General features: G+C 40.8%; 1 protein-coding gene across 1 annotated transcript; it reads right to left on the reverse strand.

Annotated features, from left to right (window-relative positions):
• Positions 1 to 21,506: 21,506 nt before the first annotated feature.
• Positions 21,507 to 23,464, reverse strand: LOC131229364 (calcium uniporter protein 2, mitochondrial-like). The gene is made up of 2 exons (XM_058225303.1): positions 22,847 to 23,464; positions 21,507 to 22,223 (listed from the first exon to the last, which is right to left on the reverse strand). The coding sequence occupies exons 1-2, from the start codon at positions 23,375 to 23,377 to the stop codon at positions 21,750 to 21,752; spliced, it is 1,005 nt and encodes a 334-aa protein (XP_058081286.1). The 5' UTR covers positions 23,378 to 23,464; the 3' UTR covers positions 21,507 to 21,749.
• Between the last annotated feature and the right edge of the window lie 4,268 nt (positions 23,465 to 27,732).

The raw sequence follows: 27,732 nt of genomic DNA on the forward strand, positions 1-27,732 counted from the left end.
AAATGGACGGTTGAAACGATTTCATTTAGTTGTCCATTTGTTTTTTTACTTAGACCCACCTCATAAGGGGGCAGTTTGATTTTTGGAGCAGAGACGGACGGCCCAGATATCTCACATGATTGCAGCCCGGTACATGTGCTGGACACACGAGTGGGATTAGAAAACCTCGTGCGGGTGTTGTTTGTGACTGTACATGTAGTGGACCATTACCATGGATGGCCCATGGGTTAGAAGTCACACTCGATTGGTGGCCGTCTACTCTTCGACGTGGATGGTGGAAGATGGCTCTATCAGACCACTCTCATCATCATCGTTTCCCATCCTTTGAAACAGGAAGAGAGATCTAACTACACAAACCTACGAAATCCTGACCATTCATCTTGTCAGCCATGATGGCCTAAGGTACTCCAATATGATGGTGTAGGATAATTAGTATGATTTCTGGGTGCCACTCATCCACAACAAGTCCACTAGATGAATGGTCTAATTCTCAAACACTTGTATCTGATTACACGTGCAAAAGTGCCTGTCTATGGCTATCAACGGGCCTGCTCCCAGGCCATTGAAATATTGGGCAGAACTAGGGCCAGCTCTGTGGTGCAGGTGTGAAAGTTGGCCCACCCTGGCCCATGGCGATGTGAAGGGTGGAAATGGGCCCGGTAGCTCGACCCTATAGGGTCAAAACCTGAGCTCCTAAACTGGCCCGAAGGCCGATTCCTGGCCAATGATGAATGGCCCAGCCCATCTTGTTAACCTATCTAATTACAAAGTGGGTCTGGGCCTCTGTTATCTAAAAAGAATGGACGGTTTAAAGATACCAAGTGAGCCAAGTCCATTTAGCTTACTCATTTGTTGGATGTGGGGTTGTGTTTCAATCTTCCTAACTGTTTATATGAAAATTCTTAGATTGAACTATTTCAAACATTTGATCATTTAGCTCTTTTCCTTCCAATGACGGCCCTATCTTGCTAGTAGCCAGGGCATAGGAGACGAGGACTAACCCTGGACCCACCCAGTTGCAGCCCATTGCCATTCTTCTTGTAAAGGATCCTAGATTTGGGTTCAGATGGCGCCTTGAATGGACTGTTTCCTTAAATGAAAGCTGGGTCATTTTTGTATAAATAAACCCAAGCCAGCCCAAGGCTTGCTTCTCCCAAGAGCCTGCGAACTGGACTAGCCTGATTGATTGAGAGCCCTTGGATTTAAAGGTGGCAATGGGTCAGGTTGGGGTCAAACAAGCCCCAATTCGATAACTACAGCAGTCAAGAAATCCAGCTTGAAACCGATCCACGACACATTACCCTGTGGTCCAACCTGACCCACATAACATTCATCAAGCCCAAGCCTGACCGACCCGCCCATTTAATTGTAATCAGGTCAGGACCCACCCGACCCTGGTCAAGTAGGACTACACTTGGTTATAAATATGGAATATGTGTCTAAAGGTATGCTAGCTTCAGGCGCGTATTGGATCCATATTAGGTGTGTCCTTCTACACTAATCATCTATTAATTTCTTGCCATTTTTTAGGCTAGGTCGGGTTAGATAATCTGGGCCAACCCAGTGTGATAAGGTATATGGGTGGATCGAGTTGGGTAGGGTTCAACCGGAGCCCCAACCCATTTACTTAAACAGACCACCTTTTCTAAACCGGGTTCGACCCACTACCCATTTAGCATGGCCCCATTCAGACTCAGAAGCTGGTTGCGCCCAACCTGACCCAACCCAATGGCGCCCCTACTTGTATTAGTTAGGTGATGCAGTTCACCACTGATACAAACTTAGGTGAGATAGACTACACTGCCCAATCTACAGTCATGCATAGAACCTATATAATTCACATGGTCTGGCCCACCCAAGTTCGGAATGGCCTGAGTTTTCTTATGATTTCCTTCAACCTGGTGGGGCTTGCCGCATGAATGGATTGAATGGCATATAAACGTCATGGTCAACCTAACATTTTATTTGAAAGTTTCTATGGTAGGCATCACCTGTCCCTAATGTCTCCCATTGTTCTCCTTGTTGGCAGATATTAAAAATATTAATGGGTCGTTTGGATGCTTATATATTTCCTTAATTATAAAGGGGTCACAGGTAATTGAATGGCAAGGGATATATTATAAATTTTAGCTGTCTATGTTTTAAATTATAGGTAGAGTTTTTGCAGTTAAAAAAGACATTAAAAATAATAAAACACAATGGGTGAAATACACTCGTGATGTGTGGGGCCCACTGTAACGTGTTTAATCTATCTATCACGTGTTTTCCTTGATGCTCTCTTATGGCTCGGCTAAAAAGAAAAAGAAAAAAAAGAAACTTCATCGGTCATCAAATGGACCCCACTAGAGAAAAGAGAGGGACACTCAGATATAATTAAAAACTTCCAAATTGCATCCGGGGCTCGCTGTGATGAGTGAAAGACATCCAATCCATTTAAAATCAAGTCCTTTTTATATGATTTGATTTGCTAGTTATGGTGGAATTTAGTTACAGTCCCAAGTTCTATAAGGCGTTAATATTTACTTTATACATTGCAAACACTTTACATAATTTGTTTATAATTACGACTAAAAACCTCAAAGAATAGTTACGCAGGAAAGGACATGATGAGGTCGATCATTGTCTTCCTCAAGGAATAATTGCTCTGAATCCACAAAATTCTCTAAACTCCTCAAGAGCTTGTATTCAGGAGGGGTAAAATTTAAAATAGTTTCTAATAAATTCAAAATAAATTCATTGATAATAAAAAATGAAATTATAATATTTTAAATAATGAGCTCAAACCTAAGACGCGGTTTTACACTTAAACTCACTAAAAATGTGACTTACTATAAATAGTAAACTTACTATTTACGGATAGTCTCCATTCCTACTAGACTTCATAGTTTTCGGCTAAAAAATAATAAGTGTCTAATTTGGCCAAACGATATTATTCTCCTAATTTTTCTAAGGTCTTTTCATGTCGGGAACGACTCCTACAACTCAAAGGATCAAAAGTTATCATCGAACGAAAATAAAAAAAACTTTTAACCGTCGATATGATGGAATCTCTCAAATCCAGTGTGGGCAACTTGGCATGACAAGGTTGGTTGGCTAAAGTAACTTCTCCTGCCAAAATCATTTATGATAAGTTGAAAAACTCATCCCAATTTGCAAGATACGATTATTTTTAAGGTTGTGAAGGTCCGGATCATTTTTGCTTCCAATTGAGCCTTCTCTTATCCATCTTTATCATGAAAGTGTTTGCGACCAGCTCTACATCAAGTAGCATATAAACAGCTTATATCTAAAACTATTTTTAGGTATAAAGTGTTTACGGCAAAACTTTAACTAAATAATGTCTAATTAATTTTTTTATACAAATAAATCTTAAATTTATTTATTTAATAAAAAAATTAAATGATTATAATTTCAGCAATATTTTCCAATAATATCTGAAAAAAAACATTCTCAAATTTTATTTTATTTTTTTGAATTGAGAATTTTATTGCAGTAGCTAAAGTCTAAAATAAGAGAAACAGATAAATAAAAATAAGAAGAGAAACCTCAAGAAATTACAAATCCCACTGCCTAATCAAGTAAAAGGTTTTCCTAGCTGTATTATAATCCGACCAAAAGAAATATAAATAAATAAATAAATAAGTCCTTCATGGAACTGGTCATTGTGCGGGGCAGCTTGAAGGCAGCCACGAGGAAGTCCCATCATGAGGCTAACGAGTAAGGACGGTTAAGGAAAAGATGCGCCACCAATTACTCATCTTTCTTGCATAAGAGACAAATGTTGGGGGTATCATACCTCTTTCGCCAATATTAATATCCATCTTATAAAAGTCTCTCCCGAAATTTACGGCTAATAAGATTTGTCACTATATATGGTAGTTGGGCCCCACTTACCTGATAGTTGGGTTGGACTCCAACATGCAAATCACAAGTGGGCCCCACACAGCATGCAGTTTGAATGCGTGATCATTCTACTTAAGAAGTCAAAATTTGTTTTGGTTCAAAAGTAGTGGTCTCAGTCATGATTTTTCTAAGCTGTTTATTTTCCATGACATTGTGTGACAGTTGATGAGCCGACAGGCCGAGTTTGGGTCACGTCATCTTAGAATGTGAGCCCATGTGATGGACGGCCTAGATCTTCTCAGAGAGGAATCTTGGAATGTGAGCCCATGAAACAGAAAACTCTCATTTTAACTTTGCACCTGATGAGCCGACAGGCCGAGTTTGGGTCACGTCATCTTAGAATGTGAGCCCATGTGATGGACGGCCTAGATCTTCTCAGAGAGGAATCTTGGAATGTGAGCCCATGAAACAGAAAACTCTCATTTTAACTTTGCACCATTTGAAAAATAATGACGACTCTTCAGTCCTACATATGGCATAGCTGTAAAGAAATCCAGGTTATTCAAATTGTTGACCCAACTGCGAATGGAGTATGAAAAAAAAAGAACCCAGCGGCTAAGTTTAGCCCTATTGTCTTTCAATTTTAACTTAGACCACTCACTATTTTACATTCAACTATCTATTTAAATTTCATTAATTAGGTGATTGGTGTTTACAATTATTGGTGCGGTCCAAGTTGCTCAATTAAATACCGCCATGTAACGGTACTATGTATAACTGACAAATAAAATTTTGCTCATGCCCTGAAGATATTTTTCAGGTCATTTCCTTTTGTGACACGTAACTTGCCAAAATCGAAACGGTTAAGAGCCATATGTAGGTTTGCTGTCAAGAAAAGAGAAACACTGCAAGAAAGACATATGGTCATCCCACGAGTGACATGTATGATCCAGCAACATACCGATAAAGCTTTGCTGATGTCAAATCTCTCACAATCTAGTATACGCACAGTAAGTCCGTCCCACACAATTATGGTGAAAAGAAATTTTTTTATAAACGATTAATGCTTTAACAACTGAGTTCTTATAGAATTAGATGGAGATCATGACGAAGAATTTGAATCCGGTTAGATACGGCCACATAACCTTCAAGAATAAAAGAGGAAACATTGACTCGATCGTCACCTTCTCCAAGTCTATGTAAACAACACATGCATGACAAAGAACATAGGCCATCGCCAACACACATACGACCTCTTTGAGCAACATAATGCTGTCTTACTTCTAATTTTAGTTTGTCTGCAGTATATTTGTAGTTTAACATAGCTTGGTCTATTGTTGTCTAACGCCATCAATGTTGTACGCCTTTAAGAGTAGTGTAATTATTTATGACCACCATTGTTGGATCTTTGATCAACTAAGTCTTTTTTTTTTTTTTTTTAACGCACGCACACACACCCCCACACACTCACGCCTTAGTGGAATTTCACCACATGGGTTCTCGAACCCTTGACCCGGTGTTGAAACTCCTGAGAGTCTACCACCCGAGCAAGAGCAAGGACCCCTTGATCAACTTAGTCTATATGACATCCTGCAGGCCACATGCATTGATTGTTTGTGCACATGGATGGTCGTAGATAATTTTTTTCATTTTATCTGCTTTATATTATTATCAATTGTAATTACATGTTATAAATTGATAAAATTGTTAATTAGTCTTTATTTTTAATTTTATTCATCCATCATTGCATTATTGAAATTTTCAATAACTACAATCACCGTTGGAAGAAAAATCCCCAATCTAAGGCAAAAATATCACATTAAAGGACTAACCCTCTCCTTCCAATTCATCTGGTCGCTGCAATGTTAGTTGTTAGACAATTAGGTCAGCCTTCATAGGCTCGATCCTATAACTTATTTAGTGCCGGGGATCACAAGTGTTCAATCGAACTCGGGTTGAGTAAGATTCTAACACTATCTTAATCGCACATATTAAATGAATACAAGTAGTTTGTTAACATGTGTAGCCTTGTCTCTAATTTAACGGCCATAGTTAGGATTACTCGGACACTTCTATCTTAGCTATAGGCCCATCCACGATGGGATTCACGTTTTGAATGGTCTGGATAGCTGTAAATCGGTACCACATGTGTGGAAGATGAGTCATCACCATTTTAAATGGTAGCACCTCCCCCGTTTCAGAATTATCAAAAAGAGGAATGGGATATCTTAAATGTAAATGTACAAATGTAGGGATATCTTACTATGTACATAATTGCATTTGTACTTCATGACAATCATATGACATATCTGAACCGTCCATCAACTTCGGTTCCCTCTTCTTTGCTATTATGTAAAAATCCAGCAATTGGAAGGACCTAGACACCCATGACTAAACCTATCGTCTATCAAAAATCTTGTAAATCCATTTTTGCATGCCACTGAATGGATGGTTTGGATCATCTAATGAGTATGATATTTTAAGGCAACGGATGAACAGTGGACTAAGCATAGTGGACGGTCCAGATAGGTGATGTGGATGTCAAGCAAAACCAAATGCAACAACCATGTGCATCCTAAGGTTCCCATACACTCAGCCCACTACAAAACAAAGGCAACAAAAAGGGGTACAAAGCTATGTGGGCCATGTCATGGATATGATCATTGATCCCTTTGTACCCGCCAATATTTTCAGTACGATGGACGGTCACATGTCTCGTTTTATTCCATTTTCATGCCAAAAATAAAAAATAAAAAGGAAATTGTTCCCTGGACGGTTTACAACTTTCTTCATATGTGGCCCACCTAGGTTTTGAAAATGAGACCGGAATCCTCGGGCGCGGATTGGGTACTACTGCCTAGTTAGAGACGGACGCTCATATCAGGGGCTCTGTGGGGCCTACTGTGATCAATATATTTTATCTAAGCCGTCCATTTATTTTGACGGATCATTTTATGGCATGAACTGAAAATGGAGGCGGATCGAAGGCTCTGTTACTGTTGAAAACCTCCTATGGCCCACCATGATGTTTATTTTCCGAACTGTTCATAAGGTCACATATACCCAAAAATTATATGGCCCTCAAGAAAATTTCAACGGTGGGCTTTCCATCTGCCTTCCTTTTACTCTCATGGCCTGAAATGATACGTTAAAATAGATGGTCGGTATGAATAAAATATATTATTCACGGTGGCCCTACGGAGCCCCAGACATGACTGTCCCTCTCTAGCTAGAGAAGCGGATTGGCTGGTGTACCACACACCAGCTATATAGCTTCTGTTGGTACGTGTCGTGCGAAGACGAGCACTGACGCTCCTCGAGCTCCGAATTGTACGAACGGTTCAAAGGAGATCGAAGTTACATGGGCCCACAGTGATGTATTTATTATATCTACACCGTTCATCTATTTTTAGGGATAATTTTAAAGAATTATTTAAAAAATGAATTACATCCAAAGATCATATGGACCATACCACAAATAGCAGCGGGATAATGATTTCCACCGCTAAAACATTCGTAGACCCACCATAATGTTTATTTTCCATCCAATCTGTACATAAGGTCACAAAGACCTGAATGAAGAGGAAAAACAAATTTTATATTTATCCAAAACTTCTGCGAACCCAAAAAGGGTTTCAATGGTACACGTTCAATCCCCCGCTGCTTTTTTCAGTGTGGTCCATTGATAGTTATATCTGTCTTATTTTTAGTCTCAAGCTTTAATACGAGCTCGCCAAATGGATGGACGGTTTGAATATAACACACGCCTCATGATCAGACCCACAGAACTTGCTGACGTCAATACCACTAGCTAGGTGGTGGCAGTACCCAATACGCACGGGTATATGTAGCTTTTAAAACACCCAAGCTCTGTCAGGCACACCAGCTGTATTTTTTAAAATCCACTCCATCTATCAAGTTCTATCCTCGATTCTAGGTTCTGGGGATAAAAATGGTCAGATTCGAAATTCAGGAGGGCCACATTAAAATGAGAATAGGACAGCAACCATAAGGTTGCATGTGGGGTCACCATGGTGTGTCTATCTTTCATCAAACCCGTTAATCGGGTTTAAATCATCTGGATGAAGTGAATAAGCTAAAATCAGATTGATGCAAGCTCAGGCATGCCCCAACGCGTGAGCTTAGACGTTTTAGGTGCGATTTTAGATTTTTACCAATGTTATGGCCCATCGAAGTTTTCTATCAGGATTATATTTATTATGTACGGTTTAAATAGAGGTTCCCACCTGTTGGACGGAATGGATAATCTACACAACATGTTGAGTCCTACAGAGCTTGGGTGTTTTGCGCAGACCATTTCGGTCCTTGAAAATGTGAGATCCACGTCATTCATCAGGTGGGTCCCATTTGGTATAGAACGTGACCTGGAAATCGGGCCGCTGCAGTCTTCGTGTGGACCACACGTGTGTATATTGAATGTTATCCGTTGGTCAACTTTGTTTTACCATTCAATCATTTCATAGACATTTTACCCACCGAATGTTATCCGTTGATCCCATCTCTCTCTCTCTCTCTCTCTCTCTCTCTCTCTCTCTTTAAATTCATAAATAAAACCAAGAGATTTCTTTCTTTCTTTCGAGATAGGTAGTGGGGAAGGCATCCAAACTTGGATACGTGGCAATGCAGAAATTCTATACGCGACCCCGACCGCAGGAAGGCCCACCATGATTTTTTGAGAAATCCATCTCGTCTATCCGTTTTTTTAGCTCATATTAAGGCAAAAACCTCAAAAATGAGGATGATACGAAACCCAAATGGGCCACACCAAAGGAAAAGTAGGGAGGGAGTTGCCTACCGTTGAGGGGGCATCGATTTTTTGGATCAGGCATTTCCCTATCCACTTTTTCCTGCCGTGTGGCCCACTTTCGTCTCGGATCTGCTTCGTTTTTGGGCTCATGACATAATATGAACTGAAAAAAATGGATGGACAGAATGAATTCCTTAAAACATCACTGTGAGCCCCACCTAGCTTTCAGGTCGCAGGCAATCCGCTTTCAGAATTTCCGTATGAAACTTCCTATTATACGATATTAGTGAGAAATGATCCGTTGCCAGCTTGTGGAGCAAGTTGTAGTGCTTATGGTTGCAAATGGACGCTATGAACAGTCCAATCAATCCATCTGGACCGTCTATTATGTCCAACCCACTCTTAATGGGCCACAACACAAATCATTAGGATCCAATGTTGCAAAAAATATTGATTTTAATAAAATATATTTTAATAATAAAATAATATATAATATAAAAAGTTGTTTTGAAAAACACTTTTCTGTGGGTTTTTAGGAATAGTCCCACATGAAAAAGAGAAAAGAAAAAACTGTGGTTTATATGAAAGATGTGGACTATTATAATATTTACCTACCTAGTCCGTGAACTATGGACGCACTGGAACACCCATGACATTGTGTGACAGTTGATGAGCCGACAGGCCGAGTTTGGGTCACGTCATCTTAGAATGTGAGCCCATGTGATGGACGGCCTAGATCTTCTCAGAGAGGAATCTTGGAATGTGAGCCCATGAAACAGAAAACTCTCATTTTAACTTTGCACCATTTGAAAAATAATGACGACTCTTCAGTCCTACATATGGCATAGCTGTAAAGAAATCCAGGCTATTCAAATTGTTGACCCAACTGCGAATGGAGTATGAAAAAAAAAGAACCCAGCGGCTAAGTTTAGCCCTATTGTCTTTCATTTTTAACTTAGACCACTCACTATTTTACATTCAACTATCTATTTAAATTTCATTAATTAGGTGATTGGTGTTTACAATTATTGGTGGGGTCCAAGTTGCTCAATTAAATACCGCCATGTAACAGTACTTTGTATAACTGACAAATAAAATTTTGCTCACGCCCTGAAGATATTTTTCAGGTCATTTCCTTTTGTGACACGTGACTTGCCAAAATCGAAACCGTTAAGAGCCATATGTAGGTTTGCGGTCAAGAAAAGAGAAACACTGCAAGAAAGACATATGGTCATCCCACGAGTGACATGTATGATCCAACAACATACCGATAAAGCTTTGCTGATGTCAAATCTCTCACAATCCAGTATACGCACAGTAAGTCCGTCCCACACAATTATGGCGAAAAGAATTTTTTTTATAAACGATTAGTGCTTTAACAACTGAGTTCTTATAGAATTAGATGGAGATCATGACGAAGAATTTGAATCCGGTTAGATACGGCCACATAACCTTCAAGAATAAAAGAGGAAATATTGACTCGATCATCACCTTCTCCAAGTCTATATAAACAACACATGCATGACAAAGAACATAGGCCATCGCCAACACACATACGACCTCTTTGAGCAACATAATGCTGTCTTACTTCTAATTTTAGTTTGTCTTTAGTATATTTGTAGTTTAACATAGCTTGGTCTATTGTTGTCTAACGCCATCAATGTTGTACGCCTTTAAGAGTAGTGTAATTATTTATGACCACCATTGTTGGATCTTTGATCAACTAAGTCTTTTTTTTTTTTTTTTTTTAACGCACGCACACACACCCCCACACACTCACGCCTTAGTGGAATTTCACCACATGGGTTCTCGAACCCTTGACCCGGTGTTGAAACTCCTAAGAGTCTACCACCCGAGCAAGAGCAAGGACCGCTTGATCAACTTAGTCTATATGACATCCTGCAGGCCACATGCCTTGATTGTTTGTGCACATAGATGGTCGTAGATAATTTTTTTCATTTTATCTGCTTTATATTATTATCAATTGTAATTACATGTTATAAATTGATAAAATTGTTAATTAGTCTTTATTTTTAATTTTATTCATCCATCATTGCATTATTGAAATTTTCAATAACTACAATCACCGTTGGAAGGAAAATCCTCAATCTAAGGCCAAAAGATCACATTAAAGGACTAACCCTCTCCTTCCAATTCATCTGGTCGCTGCAATGTTAGTTGTTAGACAATTAGGTCAGCCTTCATAGGCTCGATCCTATAACTTATTTAGTGCCGGGGATCATAAGTGTTCAATCGAACTTGAGTTGAGTAAGATTCTAACACTATCTTAATCGCACATATTAAATAAATACAAGTAGTTTGTTAACATGTGTAGCCTTGTCTCTAATTTAACGGCCATAGTTAGGATTACTCGGACACTTCTATCTTAGCTATAGGCCCATCCACGATGGGATTCACGTTTTGAATGGTCTGGATAGCTGTAAATCGGTACCACATGTGTGGAAGATGAGTCATCACCATTTTAAATGGTAGCACCTCCCCCGTTTCAGAATTATCAAAAAGAGGAATGGGATATCTTAAATGTAAATGTATAAATGTAGGGATATCTTACTATGTACATAATTGCATTTGTACTTCATGACAATCATATGACATATCTGAACCGTCCATCAAATTCGGTTTCCTCTTCTTTGCTATTATATAAAAATCCAGCAATTGAAAGGACCTAGACACCCATGACTGAACCTATCGTCTATCAAAAATCTTGTAAATCCATTTTTGCATGCCACTGAATGGACGGTTTGGATCATCTAAGGAGTATGATATTTTAAGGCAACGGATGAACAGTGGACCAAGCATAGTGGACGGTCCAGATAGGTGATGTGGATGTCAAGCAAAACCAAATGCAACAACCATGTGCATCCTAAGGTTCCCATACACTCGGCCCACTACAAAACAAAGGCGACAAAAAGGGATACAAAGCCATGTGGGCCATGTCATGGATATGATCATTGATCCCTTTGTACCCCCCCAATATTTTCAGTACGATGGACGGTCACATGTCTCGTTTTATTCCATTTTCATGCCAAAAATAAAAAATAAAAAGGACATTGTTCCCTGGACGGTTTACATCTTCCTTCATGTGTGGCCCACCTTTGCAAGTAAACAGAGTAGTGCTCTCATGTCTCAATGAATTGATGCTTGATATCAAACAACCCAACCCCTATAATACATGTGGTTGTGAAGAATACAGGACGAATACACATCCCCAAACGCAAGATTGCAGTGTACAAGAAAATCCTAAGCTAGAAAAGATGAGATAGCTGCTAGCTTTCCAAATCCTGGAATCTGATTCCTACTCATAGATGGAATTTTTACAATGACCCAAATGATAGAGGGCACATGCAAACATGTTGCATGAACGATAGGCTTGGATGTATACCGTGCAACCGATTCGATCCTACCAAAGTTGTGATTTATGTGGAATATGGTCGTCGAAACGAGCCGTTCAAGCAATTCGTTCCTCAGAAGATTGATGGAGTGTGGGGAATACGAATGACGTATTAACATGGAACCATATTTCTAAACTTTCTTACTCCACTCAAAATGCAGCTGAGTTAATTCCGCAGGATTTCGAGCTGAGTCTATGTGAAACTTACTCTTTGGATTGACTCAGACCCAACTCACATGACTCGTAGTGACACGGCCTGAGTCTAGCAGCCAAGAGGCTCTACCGGTGGACCAGGACTTCATTATTTATGTTTTCGTGATTTCATTTTATTTAGATGATGATATTATCTATTTTAAATATCCAAATTTTCTTGTATTAAGTATGGAGTTGAGTGAAGTGTAGACTCGCCCGGCTCGACATCAAATTGAGTCAAGTTCTTGAGTTTTTAAACTATGCATGGACCGCATGGCAGGATGAAGACCGTATATCTTGATGATTGATGCAGCTCTTTGATCCATGCCTAGATGAGAAGGGGTCCAACAAAAAGGAATTGTTCTAGCTGTTTGATCTGCGTTGTAAAAGGGGCATTGTAGTCCTGGCGATGAGTACTAATTGTAAATGCACAGGTGCATCTGCATCTAGTGTCGCGCTTTGCTGAGTTTAGATTGGGAAATATTAGTAATTGAATTGGATTTATGAAAGAGAGTGGCCAAACACATAAAAACGGCCGTTTGGCTCGCGATTCTGTCATAACTCATAAATGAATTGGGTGTATGCCAATGATGCACTTGGGGCGGAGCGTCTATCCAAACAAGCTCCAATCTTCAACAATTCTGTTTCAAAGGACTGACTAATACATAGCTTTGTAGACAAACAATGTGCCACTAAGTGTGTCTATGTGCATTTAAGTGCATCTAACTGTATCTAAGTGCCTAGAAATATATTGAACTTAGATGAAATTAAACACACTTACAAATGCACTTAGATGCATGGTATTCTAAATCAGTTGCATGACAGCTATTCTATATCGGTAAAAGTCATAACTGTTATGCTTTATGAGGCCGAAATGACTGTAATGGCCGTTGTAGAAAACAGGTCGTAATTGTCCTGTAATAGTAATGATTCTATAATGGTCTGTAACAGTTTAAATAACCAATCTATAACAGATTTTTAAAAATAAAAATTAAAAATTAAAAATAAAAAAAAAAACTTTAGCGACCAATATAGGTGCCGTTATGACCACAGTTACTGTTACGGAACACCTTGCTTAGGAAACTGAATTTCATATGAAACACCTTTCATATACTTAAAACTTTAGCGGCCAATATAGGTGCCATTATGGCCCGTACCGTAACGGTAAGGGTGATTGCCGTTGTAAGCATTTAAATGCACATAAACATGCTTAGACACGCATTGTCCATGTACAACGTCTGGTATTAGACCCAATCACTTTCAAATAATGGCCACGTCAAGCAAGTTGGATTTATTGATATAGATGTGACGTAATAAATGAGAATGCAAACCGACCTAGACCCAGACCATTGCCATCCCAATCATACAGCAGGGTCTTGACTTTTTACTGTTGATGGTGGTCCACAAACAAAACCCAAATGGGAAGGAACAGAAGGAGAAACTGCAGGAGCGACATCCAAGAAGAAGCTATTTTAAAGAGTGGAAGAAAAGTCATGGGTTGAAGCTGGATGCCGGCGGAAACTAAGGGGTATGGGTCCATTGGATCATGACACATACGTTGAGTGTCCAATGTCATGGACCCCAGAAAAATGTGGAATTTATAGAAGATTTGTCTCTTTAGTACTCTGTTTTTATTATCAAGTGCCCTTCGTTTTCCTGACCGGGGAGCTGATAGATCCATTCTCTAAGGATGTTATGTTCTGACTAATCTGCGCCCAGGAGTCAAAGCTCGTCAAGTTGGAATAAAATTTAGAATTTTGATCAAAGTAGCCTTGTGGTATTGCTAAACGCTCTAAAAATGAAAAGGTTTAAACAAATGTTTTAGATAAAATTGGAATGAAACTGTTCCTGCCTTGAGGACCACGCCAGTAACGTAATAAGTGAGGCAGGGGATGTGGATTCCTTGGCACAAGGTTCCTGCCCTGGTGACCTAAGTGGGGCGCATACTGATATTTGTGAGAAATCCACCCTTTTTTTTTTTCCTTTTCTTTCATGTTCGCTTGCCAGTACACCCCACTGTCGGTTCACACTTCAGTGTTAGCCACCCCCACAAGGGAATCGATACCAAGACCTCAGTGTTGAAACGAGGTATTTTCACTCAGTCTGTCACTTGAGCTATGGATCAGAGTGTGTGAGAAGTCCACCCTATCTATATGTTTTCCTCATTTTAGGAGATGTGATACCCAAGTGGGGACATAGGAGAGGAAAACTAGGAAAAGAAATGACTACTATTGAAACTGGGAAAACGAAGTGGGCCCACTTAACTCTTGGATCCGTCTCATTTTCTATCTCTTATCATAAAATGAGCTTTACAAAAGGGGATGTACCGGGTGGTTTTCTCACAAACATCACCGTGCGCCCTACCTAAGTTGACAGTGGGGCGGGGATAGGACACAATCCTCTTCGTCAGCAGGAGGGAAGGGGAGCAGATTAGGTGAGGCTGGCCTCACCCAAGACGGTGCGGCCCTTACCGTGGGGCCCATCTTGATATATGTATTCTATATCCATCCGTTTTTACATATCATTTTAAGGCAGTATCCCAAAAACGAATCAGATCCAATAATTAGGTGAACCATACCATAAGCAACGGTGGTTATGGAACGCCCTACAATTAAAAACATCTTAGGGAGCACCTTAATGTTTTGAAAGTGTTTATTTGTCATCCAATCAATTGATAAGGTCACATAAGCTGGGATGAAGGGAAGAAATAAATATAAGCTTTGATCCAAAACTTTCGTGGCCCATTAATGGTCAATTACCATTGTTTCCTATGGTATGGTCTACTTGATAATTGGACCTGCTTCATTTTTTTTTTTACATAATGCCCTAAATTGATATGGAAAAACGGATGGACAACATGGATATATAATACACATCAAGGTGGGGCCCATGGTAAGGGCCGCACAGTCTTGGATGAGGCTGAGGTTTCACCTAATCCCCTCCCCTTCCCTCCTGCGTATGCAATTGTTGAGGGAAAGCTTTCCGCAGGAACTTCATGGGGAAACTAGGTGGGGCCTATTGCGATGTTTGTGAGAAATCTAATCTGTTCATCCATTTTGAAAGCTCATTTTAGGACATGAGATAAAAAATTAGATGTATCCAAGACCCAAAACTTGACAAAAAATAATGGTAACCATTTACTATCAACTATTTCCTTGTGGTGTGGTCCAATGATCGGCGGATGTATCTCGATCTTTAGATCATGGCCTTTTATAAAGTTTCAACGAGAATAGATAAAGTGGATTTGACACATACCCCATGATAGGCCCCACAGATGGTGTCCAAACCCCACAACCCTTAATAATGATAACCTTAACCTAGACAACCTTGACCTAGACCCTTAATACCTAACAACCTCAACTCTTAATATATGACAACCTCAATCCTTAACACATGACAACCTCAACCCTAACAATGTACACCGTTGTCAACCTTGACCATTAACACTACAAGGATGTTGTATGCGGGGGACCATCATGGATTATATGTCACAAGTCGAGGTTGTAATGTTTTAAGGGTACTAGTTATGGTTGTCATGTGTTAAGGGTTATGAGGCCCATTGTACGAAATATGTCGAATCTACTTCATATATTGGATTTAGATTTTAATTTAATGTCATGGGCCAAATAATGAGTTACATCCAAAAAAAAATTTCGTGGCCCTTAAAATTTTTTCAATGGTAGGTTTTTAATTTCGCTTTCTATGGCGTGGTCCACTTAAGCCTTTAATATACCTCATTTTTTAGCTCACGTCCTAAAATGATCTTTCAAAATGTTTGCACAACGTGGATTTTGAGCTCATTTATGGTAATATGAGCTCAAAATCTGAACCATCAACTTGATGTAGCACCCCATAAAACCCTTAGGGCCCAACTTTTACCCTGATTCAAAATTCTAGTGGAACGTGGTAATTAAAAGGAAATAGTTTCCTCCATTAATTTGCCTCCTTCCCACCAAAATTTTAGATCAAGGTAAAAGTTGAGCCTCAAGGATTTCATGGGTGCTCCGTTAGGTATACAATTCATATTTTGAGCTCATATCACCGTAAATGAATTCTCAAAGCATTATCACGGGAACCGTAAGAACTATTGCGTAGCTGAGCAATCCCATGTGTGTGGGGTGTGGTAGGGTAATGGTAGTATGAGGCTCCCATGAGGTCGAGCTTTGTGGCCCCCACCGTGATGTGTGTCAAACATCTACCCCATCGATCAAATGCAACATTCCATGGTAAAACACTAGCTTAAAAATCAAGTCAATCCATGACTTGGGCCACACCACATACAACAGTTGAGAGGGGTTACCTTCCGATTAAAACATTCATAATCATTTATTGGGCCTATCGAGATGTTGTTCACAAATCCAGCCCATTCATTGTGTGTCCCATTTGGATGAGGGGTCAAACCAAGTTTCAGCCACATTCAAAACTAAGGAGGACCCCACCAAGTGCTTTTATATGTTTTAGGCATGTCTTCACGTGGTTTTAGATGATATGGCCCACTTGAGTTCTATATATGACTGATTTTTGGAATAACCCATAACCTAAAGGGTACCCATCAAATGCAAGGTGTCGATGTTCGATACACATCACAGTGGTACACACACACACACACACACACACACACACCATAACGGACCTTCACACACACACACTATAATGGACCTTAGGGCCTGTTTGGCTGGACTAATTCCATGGGATTAGGTGGGATGGAATGAATTTTAAGGTAATGATGGTGGTGTCAGTGTTTGTCCCTTGATCCCATGGGTTTGGGATAGCCCATGGGATATACAGTAGCCTGTTTGGACCATCCCAAATGGATGGGTTTGCATCTACACTATTTCTTGTGGTGTGCCCCACTCACTGTTTTATATTGCCTTAAAACAGATTTATTGCTAAATGTAGGCCCGTGAAAATGATGGACGGAGTGGATATCTCATTGATATCTTGGTGGGCCCCACATAGAGGTGAAAAATCACATCCTGGGATTGACAAAATCCATGTTATCCATGTTTGCTAAAGGGCGGTGTTTATGAGGCGAGGTATATCCCGCCATCCCAAACGGGGGATGGGATGAGATCTAGTAGGATAACCCTCCTAATCCTAGGATAGCCCACATCTAGCGCCCGGCCAAACACGCCCTTAAAGAGTACTTGACACGTCTTGCTGGGGTGGTATCAAAGCTGCACCATGTCTCATCACATGAACACGGGCAAATGCCTTTCGTAGGAAGTTTCTGTAAGCTATGTTGGGCCCACTGTGATGTTTACGAGGAATCCACTTTGTTCACCTGTTTTGTCAAATCATGTTAAGTCATAAGACAAAAAATCAGGCAAATTCGAAACACAAGTTTCCTACCATTCGAACATTTTTCGGATTCACCCAGATTTTTATATACAATTTAAACTGATCATAAAGTGGCCCAAATGTTCATAAGGTCATTGCCATGAATATTTCAACCGTGGGCATACAATATTCATTATTTTCTATAGTGCGGCCCACTTGAGCTTTGGATTTACTTCATTTTTGGGCTCATGCCATAAAATGATATACCAAAACATGTAGATAGAGTGAATTTCTCACAAACACCATAGTGGTCCCCTCGAGTTTACTAGGTATGCACAAGCCGCTTCCCTATCGTTTGAATGGTCTAAAGGGCGCCACACTCCTTACGCAGGAGAAGTTTCGTCCCTTTAAAAATTAAAAAAGGTATTCAGGGCTATGCAAAGATTATTTTAAAATGGCTTCCTTTTGGTACGTTTGGCCATACCACGTTGCCATTTTGGTCAAAATCCAATTTGCAAAAGGTGCTTTTTCCACGAAAGTTTAGAGTGGTAGAATATTCCGAAAGGAATTTGATTTCCATGGGACTTGTGTTTGCCACTGTTTGTGTAAAAATTAGTTGTGGGATTCAATTCCATTTCCAAGGTTTTACTTAAAAATGTGGACATCAATTTATTTCAAAAAGATATGTCAGATATCGATTTCAAGGGATAAGAGAGAGCTCTAGCCGAATGTTACCATTTAACATTTTCATGAAAAATTATACTCCAAAATCAAACAGGAAATGAGGTGGGTTTCTGGTAGGAGATGGGAAGTAGGTTTGAAAAGTGCATCCAAACACGATATCAACTGATGTTTGGAGCATTTAGGCCTCAAACGCCCTTCCTAAGGGTGTGTCCAAACAGGCCCTAAGCACACGATCTCCCCATTTTGATTTTAGGATCTTTTTCCTCAAGGATCCAACTTAGACGCACAATAGTAGGAAGGCCGACGAAGCGAGCATTGCTGTGTCTTTGTGATCTCAGGGCCTCTCTTACAAAAAGAAATTTAAAAAAAAAGGCCACTTGCTCTGTTCTTGGTCATGGGTAGGAGAGAGGAATATGTATGTGCTTCTCTACTTTCAAAGTTTTCTTAAATTTTAGGAGTTCTATACCAAGAGAAAGGCAGTTCTAGCATGAGGAACTATAAAGAAGGTAAATCTGGGGTCCCTATCTCGTGTCAATGACTAATTCGCATTTGGGTAATCATGGGCAATCAAAAAATAAAAATAAAAAAATTCAGGTTGGACACTAAACGAAACACATTGAAAAATGATCGGTGCTTCTATGTTGTTCTGCTTCAACGGGGGATGTTCTAGATAGAACTTGCGCTGTACATGAACCGAGTTAGCGCGGTTTGCTCACTCGACTCGACTTGAAAAGGCTCGATTCGAAATTGAGTTCAAGCCGAGTCAAGTTTTTTTTTTAGCTTGAAAAAATTTCGAACCACATTCAAGCTTGCCCGAGCTCGACTCTACTTGGATCGAATCCCAACTCGAATCGAACTCGGATCGAACCAGTTCAGTGACTCAGTTACTTTGATATTGATGTTGCTCACAAAGTAGTTGATGAAATGACTTCATGAAGTGTCGGCTGGTGGCAAGGAAGGTATGTATATGAAATAAATACCCTTTTTTTTTTCTTGATTTTGATGTTGCCTACAAGGTGCAGTCCATGCATTTGTGCAACATTACTCGGCTCGATCTTGGCTCGAACTCAGCTCGAACTTGGCTCAAACTCGGCTCGAACTAGCCCAAGCTAGCCAATCAGGCTCCTGGATCGAGCTGAGCCAAGTTCAAGCTGGGGTTAGCTAGTGGCCGAGCCGAGCTGTGCCAAGCTCGACTCGGTTCGACTCGTGTACACCTCTAGATAGAACAAGTAGGATTCACCCTTCATCCAAATGGACTATAAATATCTATATGTGGTGACATTTTGAGGAGCCCCCCGCTTGTGAGTCCATCCACCACTCACATAAATTTGGCACTATTTAGATGCCACTTAAAAATAAGTCCCTTCTCATTTTAATTAATTGTGATTATATATTAGAGATTATGATTGCTGGTGAGATGAAGCAATTCCAAGTCAAGGTGAACCCCATCATTGCCAATGGGTCAGCATATCCAATTAAAAATTTATCTAAGGTGGAATTTGGGTGGTCACCATGGACCCACTTATACGAGGGCAACCATGGGGTCATTCAAACACCAGAGTTTATTTGCATATTAACAAATACCACTCAAGTCATTTTCATCAAAAGATCTCAAACAGTCTCTCTTCTTTTTTTTTGGATGGGAGGGCCAATCCTAGTTGGAAAAGGTTCATTCACAGAAATCAATCAAGGCTAAGAAAAAAACAACAAAAAATTTAAGATTATTTATGTTCTTTTTCATTATCTGGGTGGACCCGTTGGTGACGATACTCAACCCAGCTTTTGGGGGCACACTTCAAGTCCCACTTATGTCAAATGAAAGGCTAGTTTCTTTAGAAATTTGAACTATTTGGTGAAAGACCAACTATTTTTGTCAATGATCTTACGAGTGCAAGAATCATTCAATTGATAGTAGGGCTGTTCACGAGTCAAGCTAGCTCGAAAAACTCGCTCGACTCGGTTCGAGTCAGCTCAGATTGACTTGGCTTGAATGGCCGATTTGGGCCGAGTGAAGCTAATTATTTGAAGCTCAAGTTGAGTTCGAGCCGAGTTCGACCAGGGGGCATTTCAACTTGACTTAGTTCGAACTCGAGCTCGACTCGGCTCGATTAATAAATACATTAAAGTTGTGGGGAACACGGAAAAAGTTGAAGTGAGATCTCTTTGCTTTCATCCCAATAGCGAATTGGTGTTGACGATCTCTTGAATCCAAAATGGTATATTGCATACAGCACCCACATGAATAGACATAACCTTCCTACATATGTTGTGAGCTACAAGTCGTTAAATTATCTGTAAGGTAACGGAAACTGCGCTTTTGTCTGAGCAGCAACAATACAGGTAGGTCTCACTTTTCTGTTCAAAATCCTATCCATTGGAAAGTATGGCCTTGATGATGGGTAATTTAGAACATACAATTGAGGATGCTTTTGGCCCATGGTTTTTCTATCATAAGGCCTACACAGATGGATTTTCTGGACTGCTGAAAGATGGACTACACCCTGTTTTAGTTGCCCAGCCAAACCAAAAATGAATTTCGCTTAGTGGAGCATCATGTAAAATGCATCTTTAACATTTTTTTATTTAGCTTCTCTTCCGAATCAATGGAGGAGGATCAAGAACAGAATCTATTACTCTCTCTCCCAACAAGCTCGAGCTCGACTCGAGGTAAACTCGACTCGATTCAAACGACTAGCTCGACTCGACAGCTTTGGCAAACAAGCCAAGCTTCAATGTTGAGCTCAAGCTTGAACTCAAGTACAGCATGGACAAGCCGAGCCCACCTCGACTCGACTCGGCTCGATGCCCAACCCTATTTGATAGTGGAAATTTTCTCGGGGTTTCTTCTCAAGGGTTGTTTGTTTGGATGGGAGGAATTTAAAAGGCTCAAAGGATTTGTTTCTAATAGGAAATAAACTCTCCTGGAAATAGATTAAAAATATGACCTTTGGCTGGGAATTCATTCAGTACCTGGAATTTGCAAGCTAGCCCCTCACAAGGAATTTCCAAACGTATTTTTAGTTAAAAATGGATTACAATAGGAAACTGATTCCAAGTATTTCAATGGGCCCAAATACAACAATTTGCATGTACTTGTGGATTCCATTTCTAAACTGCTATTTTCAATACGCCCCTCTTTTTCTTTTTCTTTTTCCACAAGGAGAGCTAATTGATCAGCTGTTATAGTTCCATGTCAAAATCAAAGGGCGTCACTTGGGTTTGAGAGAGGAGAAGCTGTGGCTTTTGATATAAATTGCAATTTTTAGAGCTAGGCTATAAAAAAGAAGATATTGGGGTCCCATCTTTTAATGGTGTCGATGCCTAGAAGATGTCAAGCTCAAGGGAATCTAGTTAAATTAATTAAGGATATTGTCATGTATTAGTAATTTGGGTGTGTATTTCTGTCATGTATTTCCTGATTTTAGTGTGTTTCCTACTCTGCTACTGTGTCAGGCCCGGTGAAATGCATCATCTCACTCTAAAACCATAACCGTACATTTTCTTTTCCATGTATACCTCTCTCCCTCTCCCACTCTCTCTCTAACTCTCCAAAATGTTTATCCAGTTCCACTAATGCATGGCTCCAAGCAGTGTTCTTCTGGGACTACTGCAAGATGGCAATGGAGAAAATTCAGGTTGATCCAATGCCTTTCGAAGCTCGTTAAACCTCGTAATGTCGAAGTTCTTGAGCTTCATGAGCCGCCTCTGCTTCGTGCTAAACCGGCTCTCGAATAACCCTTCAAAAGATGGGTCCTTGGAGGTCCTGAGGAAGAAGGCGTAGCCGGCCATGAAATAGACCGACGTGAAGTAGAAGCAAATGGGCTCCATGACATCCCATGAAAGTTCCCAGAAGGTTAGCCTCATGAAGGCAGCCGTCTGGAGGACTAAGAAGCATAAGCCACCCCATAGCTCCCTCCGAACAAGACTCTCTGCTTTCATATCGATCTCCACCTTCAATTTCTCCATCTTTGCAAGCTCTTCCCTTCTGGGGTCATTTGGGTGGGCCATAGATAGTGGGATAACACTTTCAATCGCCTTCACAACCTGAAAGAAGAACAAATTAGGTAAGCCCGTGAACATTTTAACAAACACTTGGAAGAAAAAGTTAGAGAGAGAGAGAGAGAGAGAGAGAGAGAGAGAGAGAGAGAGAATTAACTTTTAAAAGAAAATTAATACAACTTAGCACATTTAAAAATTAAAATATCTTCCATTGATTAAACATTTACAAAAAAGAAAAAACATTAGATCACACAGACTAATTAATAAACATTGTTAACCTTAACTTAATCTAATGGTAATAGATCAAAATCATCCTCCTCTCAAAAACCTCCTTTAATTTTAATGGGAAGGTCTCAAGTCCAATCGCTACAGATAACTTCCAACCTGTTATGTATGTGCGGCATCCGACCCGTCCAATAGTCCGGCCCCACCACTAAAATAACCACCATACTAAAAATTCAACCATATCCGCTTACCAAGTAGACCATTCACACACTTTAAAAATTACCAATGTTCATACATTGTTTCCATGACGTGGCCCATTCCATGGGTATTTTAGGAATGAATTTTATAGTAGGTGAATTTCAAGTGGACCGTAATCTATGATCTAATTGATTAGACTTTCGATTTTTAATTTAAATCAAGATCGATCCGGTAAAAATAATCACCTGCTCTGGATGCAGGAACACGACGTTTCCAAGAACTATGACGACGCCGGACTGATCGAGCATCTTAACGAGCTCCGATACCTGATCGGGACTCGTTCCACGTAGTCGATCAGCGCATATCTGCATAAACTCGGAGTAGGATATGCAATTCTTCGGAATCTGCTTCAGCGAGGATTTCAGAGCCTCCAGCTGGGAAATCCTCAGCAACTTTCGCGCGTCCTCGACGGAGATCGGGTCCGCGGGATCGGGTCCCGGGGTCGGATGGATAAGACCTTCGAGGCGGAGGCGGTCACCGCCGTTGAGGCCCCGGAGGCGTTCGATGAGCTTGTCGCCGACGGGGAGGGAGAGGCATTCGGGCGGGACGGCTGATTGGAAGATGGCTCGATTCTGGAGAAGGCGACGGAAGAATCCGGAATCGTCGGGAGGGTTGAGGAATTTGCGGAAGAAGGCGTTTGGGGATGGTAGGGTTTGGGTGGTGGAGATCTTTGTTTTGTTGAAGAGACGGTGAGCCAGCGCTCTCCGGAACGCCATTGATTTCAGAGAGAGAGGTGGAGAGAGAGCTTTTCCTTGGGAGCTCCGAGATTAAAGGGCTAAAATCGTTTGAATTACAGGAAAAAAGGAGATGTTGGGGACCTTTTATAGGGTTTCAAGAGAGAAGAGGGGGTCATACGTACACGTATGGCCTGCAAAATCTCGTTCGTATCGCGAGAAATTGAGAAATAGAATCACGATATAAGAGGGAAACTATATGGTTGAGGGACGCCGATTTCCTGCGAAAGCCTTTTGCAGGAAGTTCTCGCGCAAGGATGCTGGGTGGGGCCCACATTTATGTTTTTGAGAAATCCAGTCCGTTCATCCGTTTTACGAGATCATATTAGGGCGTGCAACCAAAAATTAGGTGTATCGAACACTCACGTAGGCCATACAAGAGGATATAGTGGGAATTTAGTGAGCACCGTTGAAACATTCTTATGGCAATAAAAGTTTTGTATCAGGCTATATTTTTAGGGTTTTCACTTTGGGAATGGCCTTGTAAACGGTTTGGATAGCATATAAACATCAATGTGGAGCCCAGGAAGGTTTCAACGGTACTAATTTCTTTCCCCAATTTTCCCTCTCGTGTGACCCACTTGAGTATTGTATCCAACTCATTTTTCGTCAGATGTACTAAAATGAGCTCACAAAACGAATGGACAGAATGGATTTCTCGTATACATTGAAGTAGGCCCCAACACGGTTTTCGTTCCGATCCAAAAACGCGCGTGCCCCCACCACGGCTTCAACGGTAGGAGTTTAATCGCTACTGGCTCCTAAGGGGTGGCCCACTTGAGATTTTCATCTGCATCCGTTTTGGGCTCATGCCCTAAGATGAGCTGGAGAAACTGATGGACCAACTGGATGTCGCACGGAAGTTATCGTGGGCCCCACAGAGCTACCACGTACAGGGAATCTCTCGCTGAGATTACGGGAAACTCGCGTCCACTCTCCACATGACACGTTGCAAGGTGATACATTCATCGTGTCCACCTACGGCCAAGAGAACGGATGGCTTACATTCTACAAATATGGCCCACTTTTTTTTCAGCAACCCACTGTATAATCGACCCTCAAATCTACCTGTTTCAACCGTCAATATAATGGCAGTGATTCAGGATGAAAGAATAGTTCAATAGTAGTAATTTTTGAGATACAAAACATCTATGTTCGGACCCTGCATATGAACGGACCTGATCTTCAAATAATATTTCCAAATGTAATGTAGAGAAATCGCTCTACGATATTACGGTTCTTGTGTCTCCACCATATCTCCTCCTCTGCATTGATGTAACGTTTCGGGGACTCGCTGCACAGACGTGGCATCCATATACGATAACCAGACGGTCTGCGCTCGTGTACCTCGCGCCATACCTACCGGGGTAACTTTCGCAAACTGAGAGCCATGTGGTCAGGATTTTCATAAGATCCACACTGTCCATCATGTAATATACCCATTTTTATCCATTAATATATTAAATAATAACAATAAAACTCTTAGGTAGACCACACCCGAGGAAACAGTTAGGATGGAACGACCACCATTAGATTTAAATAGCGCCCACCGTGGTGTTTATACGACGTGCAATCCAGTCATTCAATGTGCTTCATCAAGATGAAATAACTACACAAAAAGTCAGGTGGGCCATACTACGGAATTTTTTGGTTTTGGTATACGTTTGTGGTGTGGCCCACCTGAGTGGCAAATCTGCCTCATTTTTGTGATAGAGGACAAACAAGGGTGGTGTAGCCGATGGATGGCTGGGATTTGTCCTTCCCACCATAAAGTAATCCCGGGCGAGGTACAAGCGTTTTCCTACGCAGACCATCTAAAACGAGTGCACGTTAGGAAAGGAGAGTATTTTCAAAATCACATTAAGCAAGAAATTCTAGCCGTTAGATTAATGGGTATCAAATGGATTGCGAGAAGTGAATCAGTGAATGTATTTTTGGATTATGCTTAATCTTAATCTGGAGTTGTAAAGCCATATGAACGGTCTGGATCACCGTATAACTATGCTACTTGCAAGGCAGAAGCTGTTCCCGCCATTTTTAAATGGTGGTTAACTATCACAATACTCTATAATCACATGGGAAAGGGTACTGCTCAGTGCTCATAGGTAGGCATTAAGGCAAGGTGCCACAGGGGGGAGGTTCCTGACAGAATACTGAGCCGCTTAGTATAGTACCGCATGGGGAAGGCTTTTCTCTCAGATTACATCATCTGAACCGTTCATGTTCTCTTTAATGGTTGGATAAGCTACGATCTTATAACCATATGCTTCAATGACAATTCTGACCGTTTACTCATTTGATTATGAGAAATTAAAATTTTACATTTCAACTTTTCAAACTCATCTTCATACACGAATCCTCGATTTTTCAACGATGGCCCATTTATTATAAGAATCCACAATATTAACGGTTAAGATCATCGTCTAAGATACAATCCGGTGGTGAAAATCCACCGCCATACGGTAGTTGTGATCCTGTGGACACAGTATAATTTCAAAACCTACCTTTGGAAGCGTGTCATCTTTGCTAACACGTGACACCGGTTCCGTGAAAACGGGAGCGGATTAGGTGCGGCCCGCGGACTAACCCATCACGGTGCGGCCCTGACCTCGGGGCCCATCTTAATGAATTTTTTTTATATCCAAACCGTCCATCTGTTTTTTCAGATTATTTTAGGTAGGATCCAAAAAATAAAGCATATTAAAATCTCAGGTGGACCATATCGTAGGAAAAAGTGGCGATTGGACTCCCACCATTAAAATCTTCCAAAGGCATCGTAATGAGCACTGTAATGCTTATTTTCCATCCAACCTGTTGATAAGGTCACACATACCTGGACGAAGTGATAAAACAAATATCAGCTTGATCCAAAACTTTTATGGCATACATAAAATTTTTAATGCTCAGTCGCCACTATCTCCTGATTGAGGTCCATCTGATATTTAAATCTGCTTCATTTTGTTGGTTCACATCCTATAGTACGCTGAAAAAACGGATGGACGGCGTGGATATAATATATATATAGCAATATGAGCCACACCGTCACGGCCGCACCGTGCTGGGTGAAGCCGGAGCGGCACTTAATCCGCTCGCCGTGAAAATGTAGCCCGTCGTGACGGTGATTTGGAAGCACTTAGTGGGAAGGTATGTTGGACACGCAAAGATGTCCGTGACAAATCCACTCTGTCCATCCCTTTCGAAAGACGACAATAGGAAAGAAGTAGAAAAATCTGGAAGATCCAAAACTAAGGTGGACCACACACCACGAAACAGTGGGGTTTGAATGCCAACCATTGGAAATTTAGTGGGGTTCAAAGAATTATTGTATCCGGATGATACTTTTTTTTCTTGGAGTTTATCTGAGTAGAAATAACCCTATGAAAGGTTTGGATGGCATATAAACATCATGCTCTGCTCGAGGAAGGTTTTAAGGGCAGACGTTTCCTTTCTAGCTGTTTCGTGTGGTGTGGCCCACTGAGTTCTAAATCTGCTTATTTTTTTGATGTATATTCTACTGTGGTCTTCATAAACTGATGGACGGAGCGGATTTATTACGAGCAACTCTTTGGCCCCAGATAGCGGGAACAGTTCACAATTAGAAGCTCCGTGGGGCTCATCGAGATGTGTGTGAGAAATCTACTCCGTTCATCAGTTTCTCCAGCTCATGTTAGGTAATAATCTCAAAGAGTCAAGTTGACCACACTACACGAAACAGCGGGGATGGAACGATCGCCGTCAAAACCTTCATGAGGACAGAAGTTTTGGATGAGGCTAATATGTATTTTTTTTTATTTTTTTTTTCAAGTCATCCTGGTTAAAATAACCATATGAACGGTTTAGATGGTATGTAAGCATCATAGTGGGCCTTGGAACGGTTTCGATTGTGGCCATTTCCATCCCTACTATTTCCTGTATGTGGTTCATTTCCGGGATCCTGTCCTAACATAGAGCTGGAGAAACTGATAGACTGTGGAATTCTAAGAACATCTCGGTGGGCCCCACGTTGGCAACTGGCGTCCCGTAGTAGAAAACCAAAGGTCTGATTCAACATACAGGTATGACCCACCTAGTAAGTGGAACGGCCTTATGTTCAAGAAGCGATTTTCATGGTGGGTCCTACCGTTTTTTCACGGTACCTATATCCTACGCAAGTGGCGTTTTGGCAGGAAACCACAGAAACGTGTGGCCCCGTTTCCTGTATGTGACCGGTTCTCTATTTCCACCCAATCTTTTGATAAAGTCACCCACCGTTGCTACTTTTAAGAAGGAGAAGGTCTCTCAGTTCCAGTGGATAACTCCTTACCTGTTAAATCAATGCAAGATCCAGACCTATTATT

The sequence above is a fragment of the Magnolia sinica genome, chromosome 16 (assembly GCF_029962835.1).
Source record: "Magnolia sinica isolate HGM2019 chromosome 16, MsV1, whole genome shotgun sequence".
Taxonomy (NCBI): domain Eukaryota; kingdom Viridiplantae; phylum Streptophyta; class Magnoliopsida; order Magnoliales; family Magnoliaceae; genus Magnolia; species Magnolia sinica.

What these genes read in the sequence shown, in the direction of transcription:
- LOC131229364 (XM_058225303.1), bottom strand. Translation starts at nt 23,377, where the DNA reads ATGGCGTTCCGGAGAGCGCTGGCTCACCGTCTCTTCAACAAAACAAAG. An exon ending in TGTTCCTGCATCCAGAGCAG is followed by an intron (nt 22,224 to 22,846) that starts GTGATTATTTTT and finishes TTCTTCTTTCAG; the next exon opens with GTTGTGAAGGCGATTGAAAG.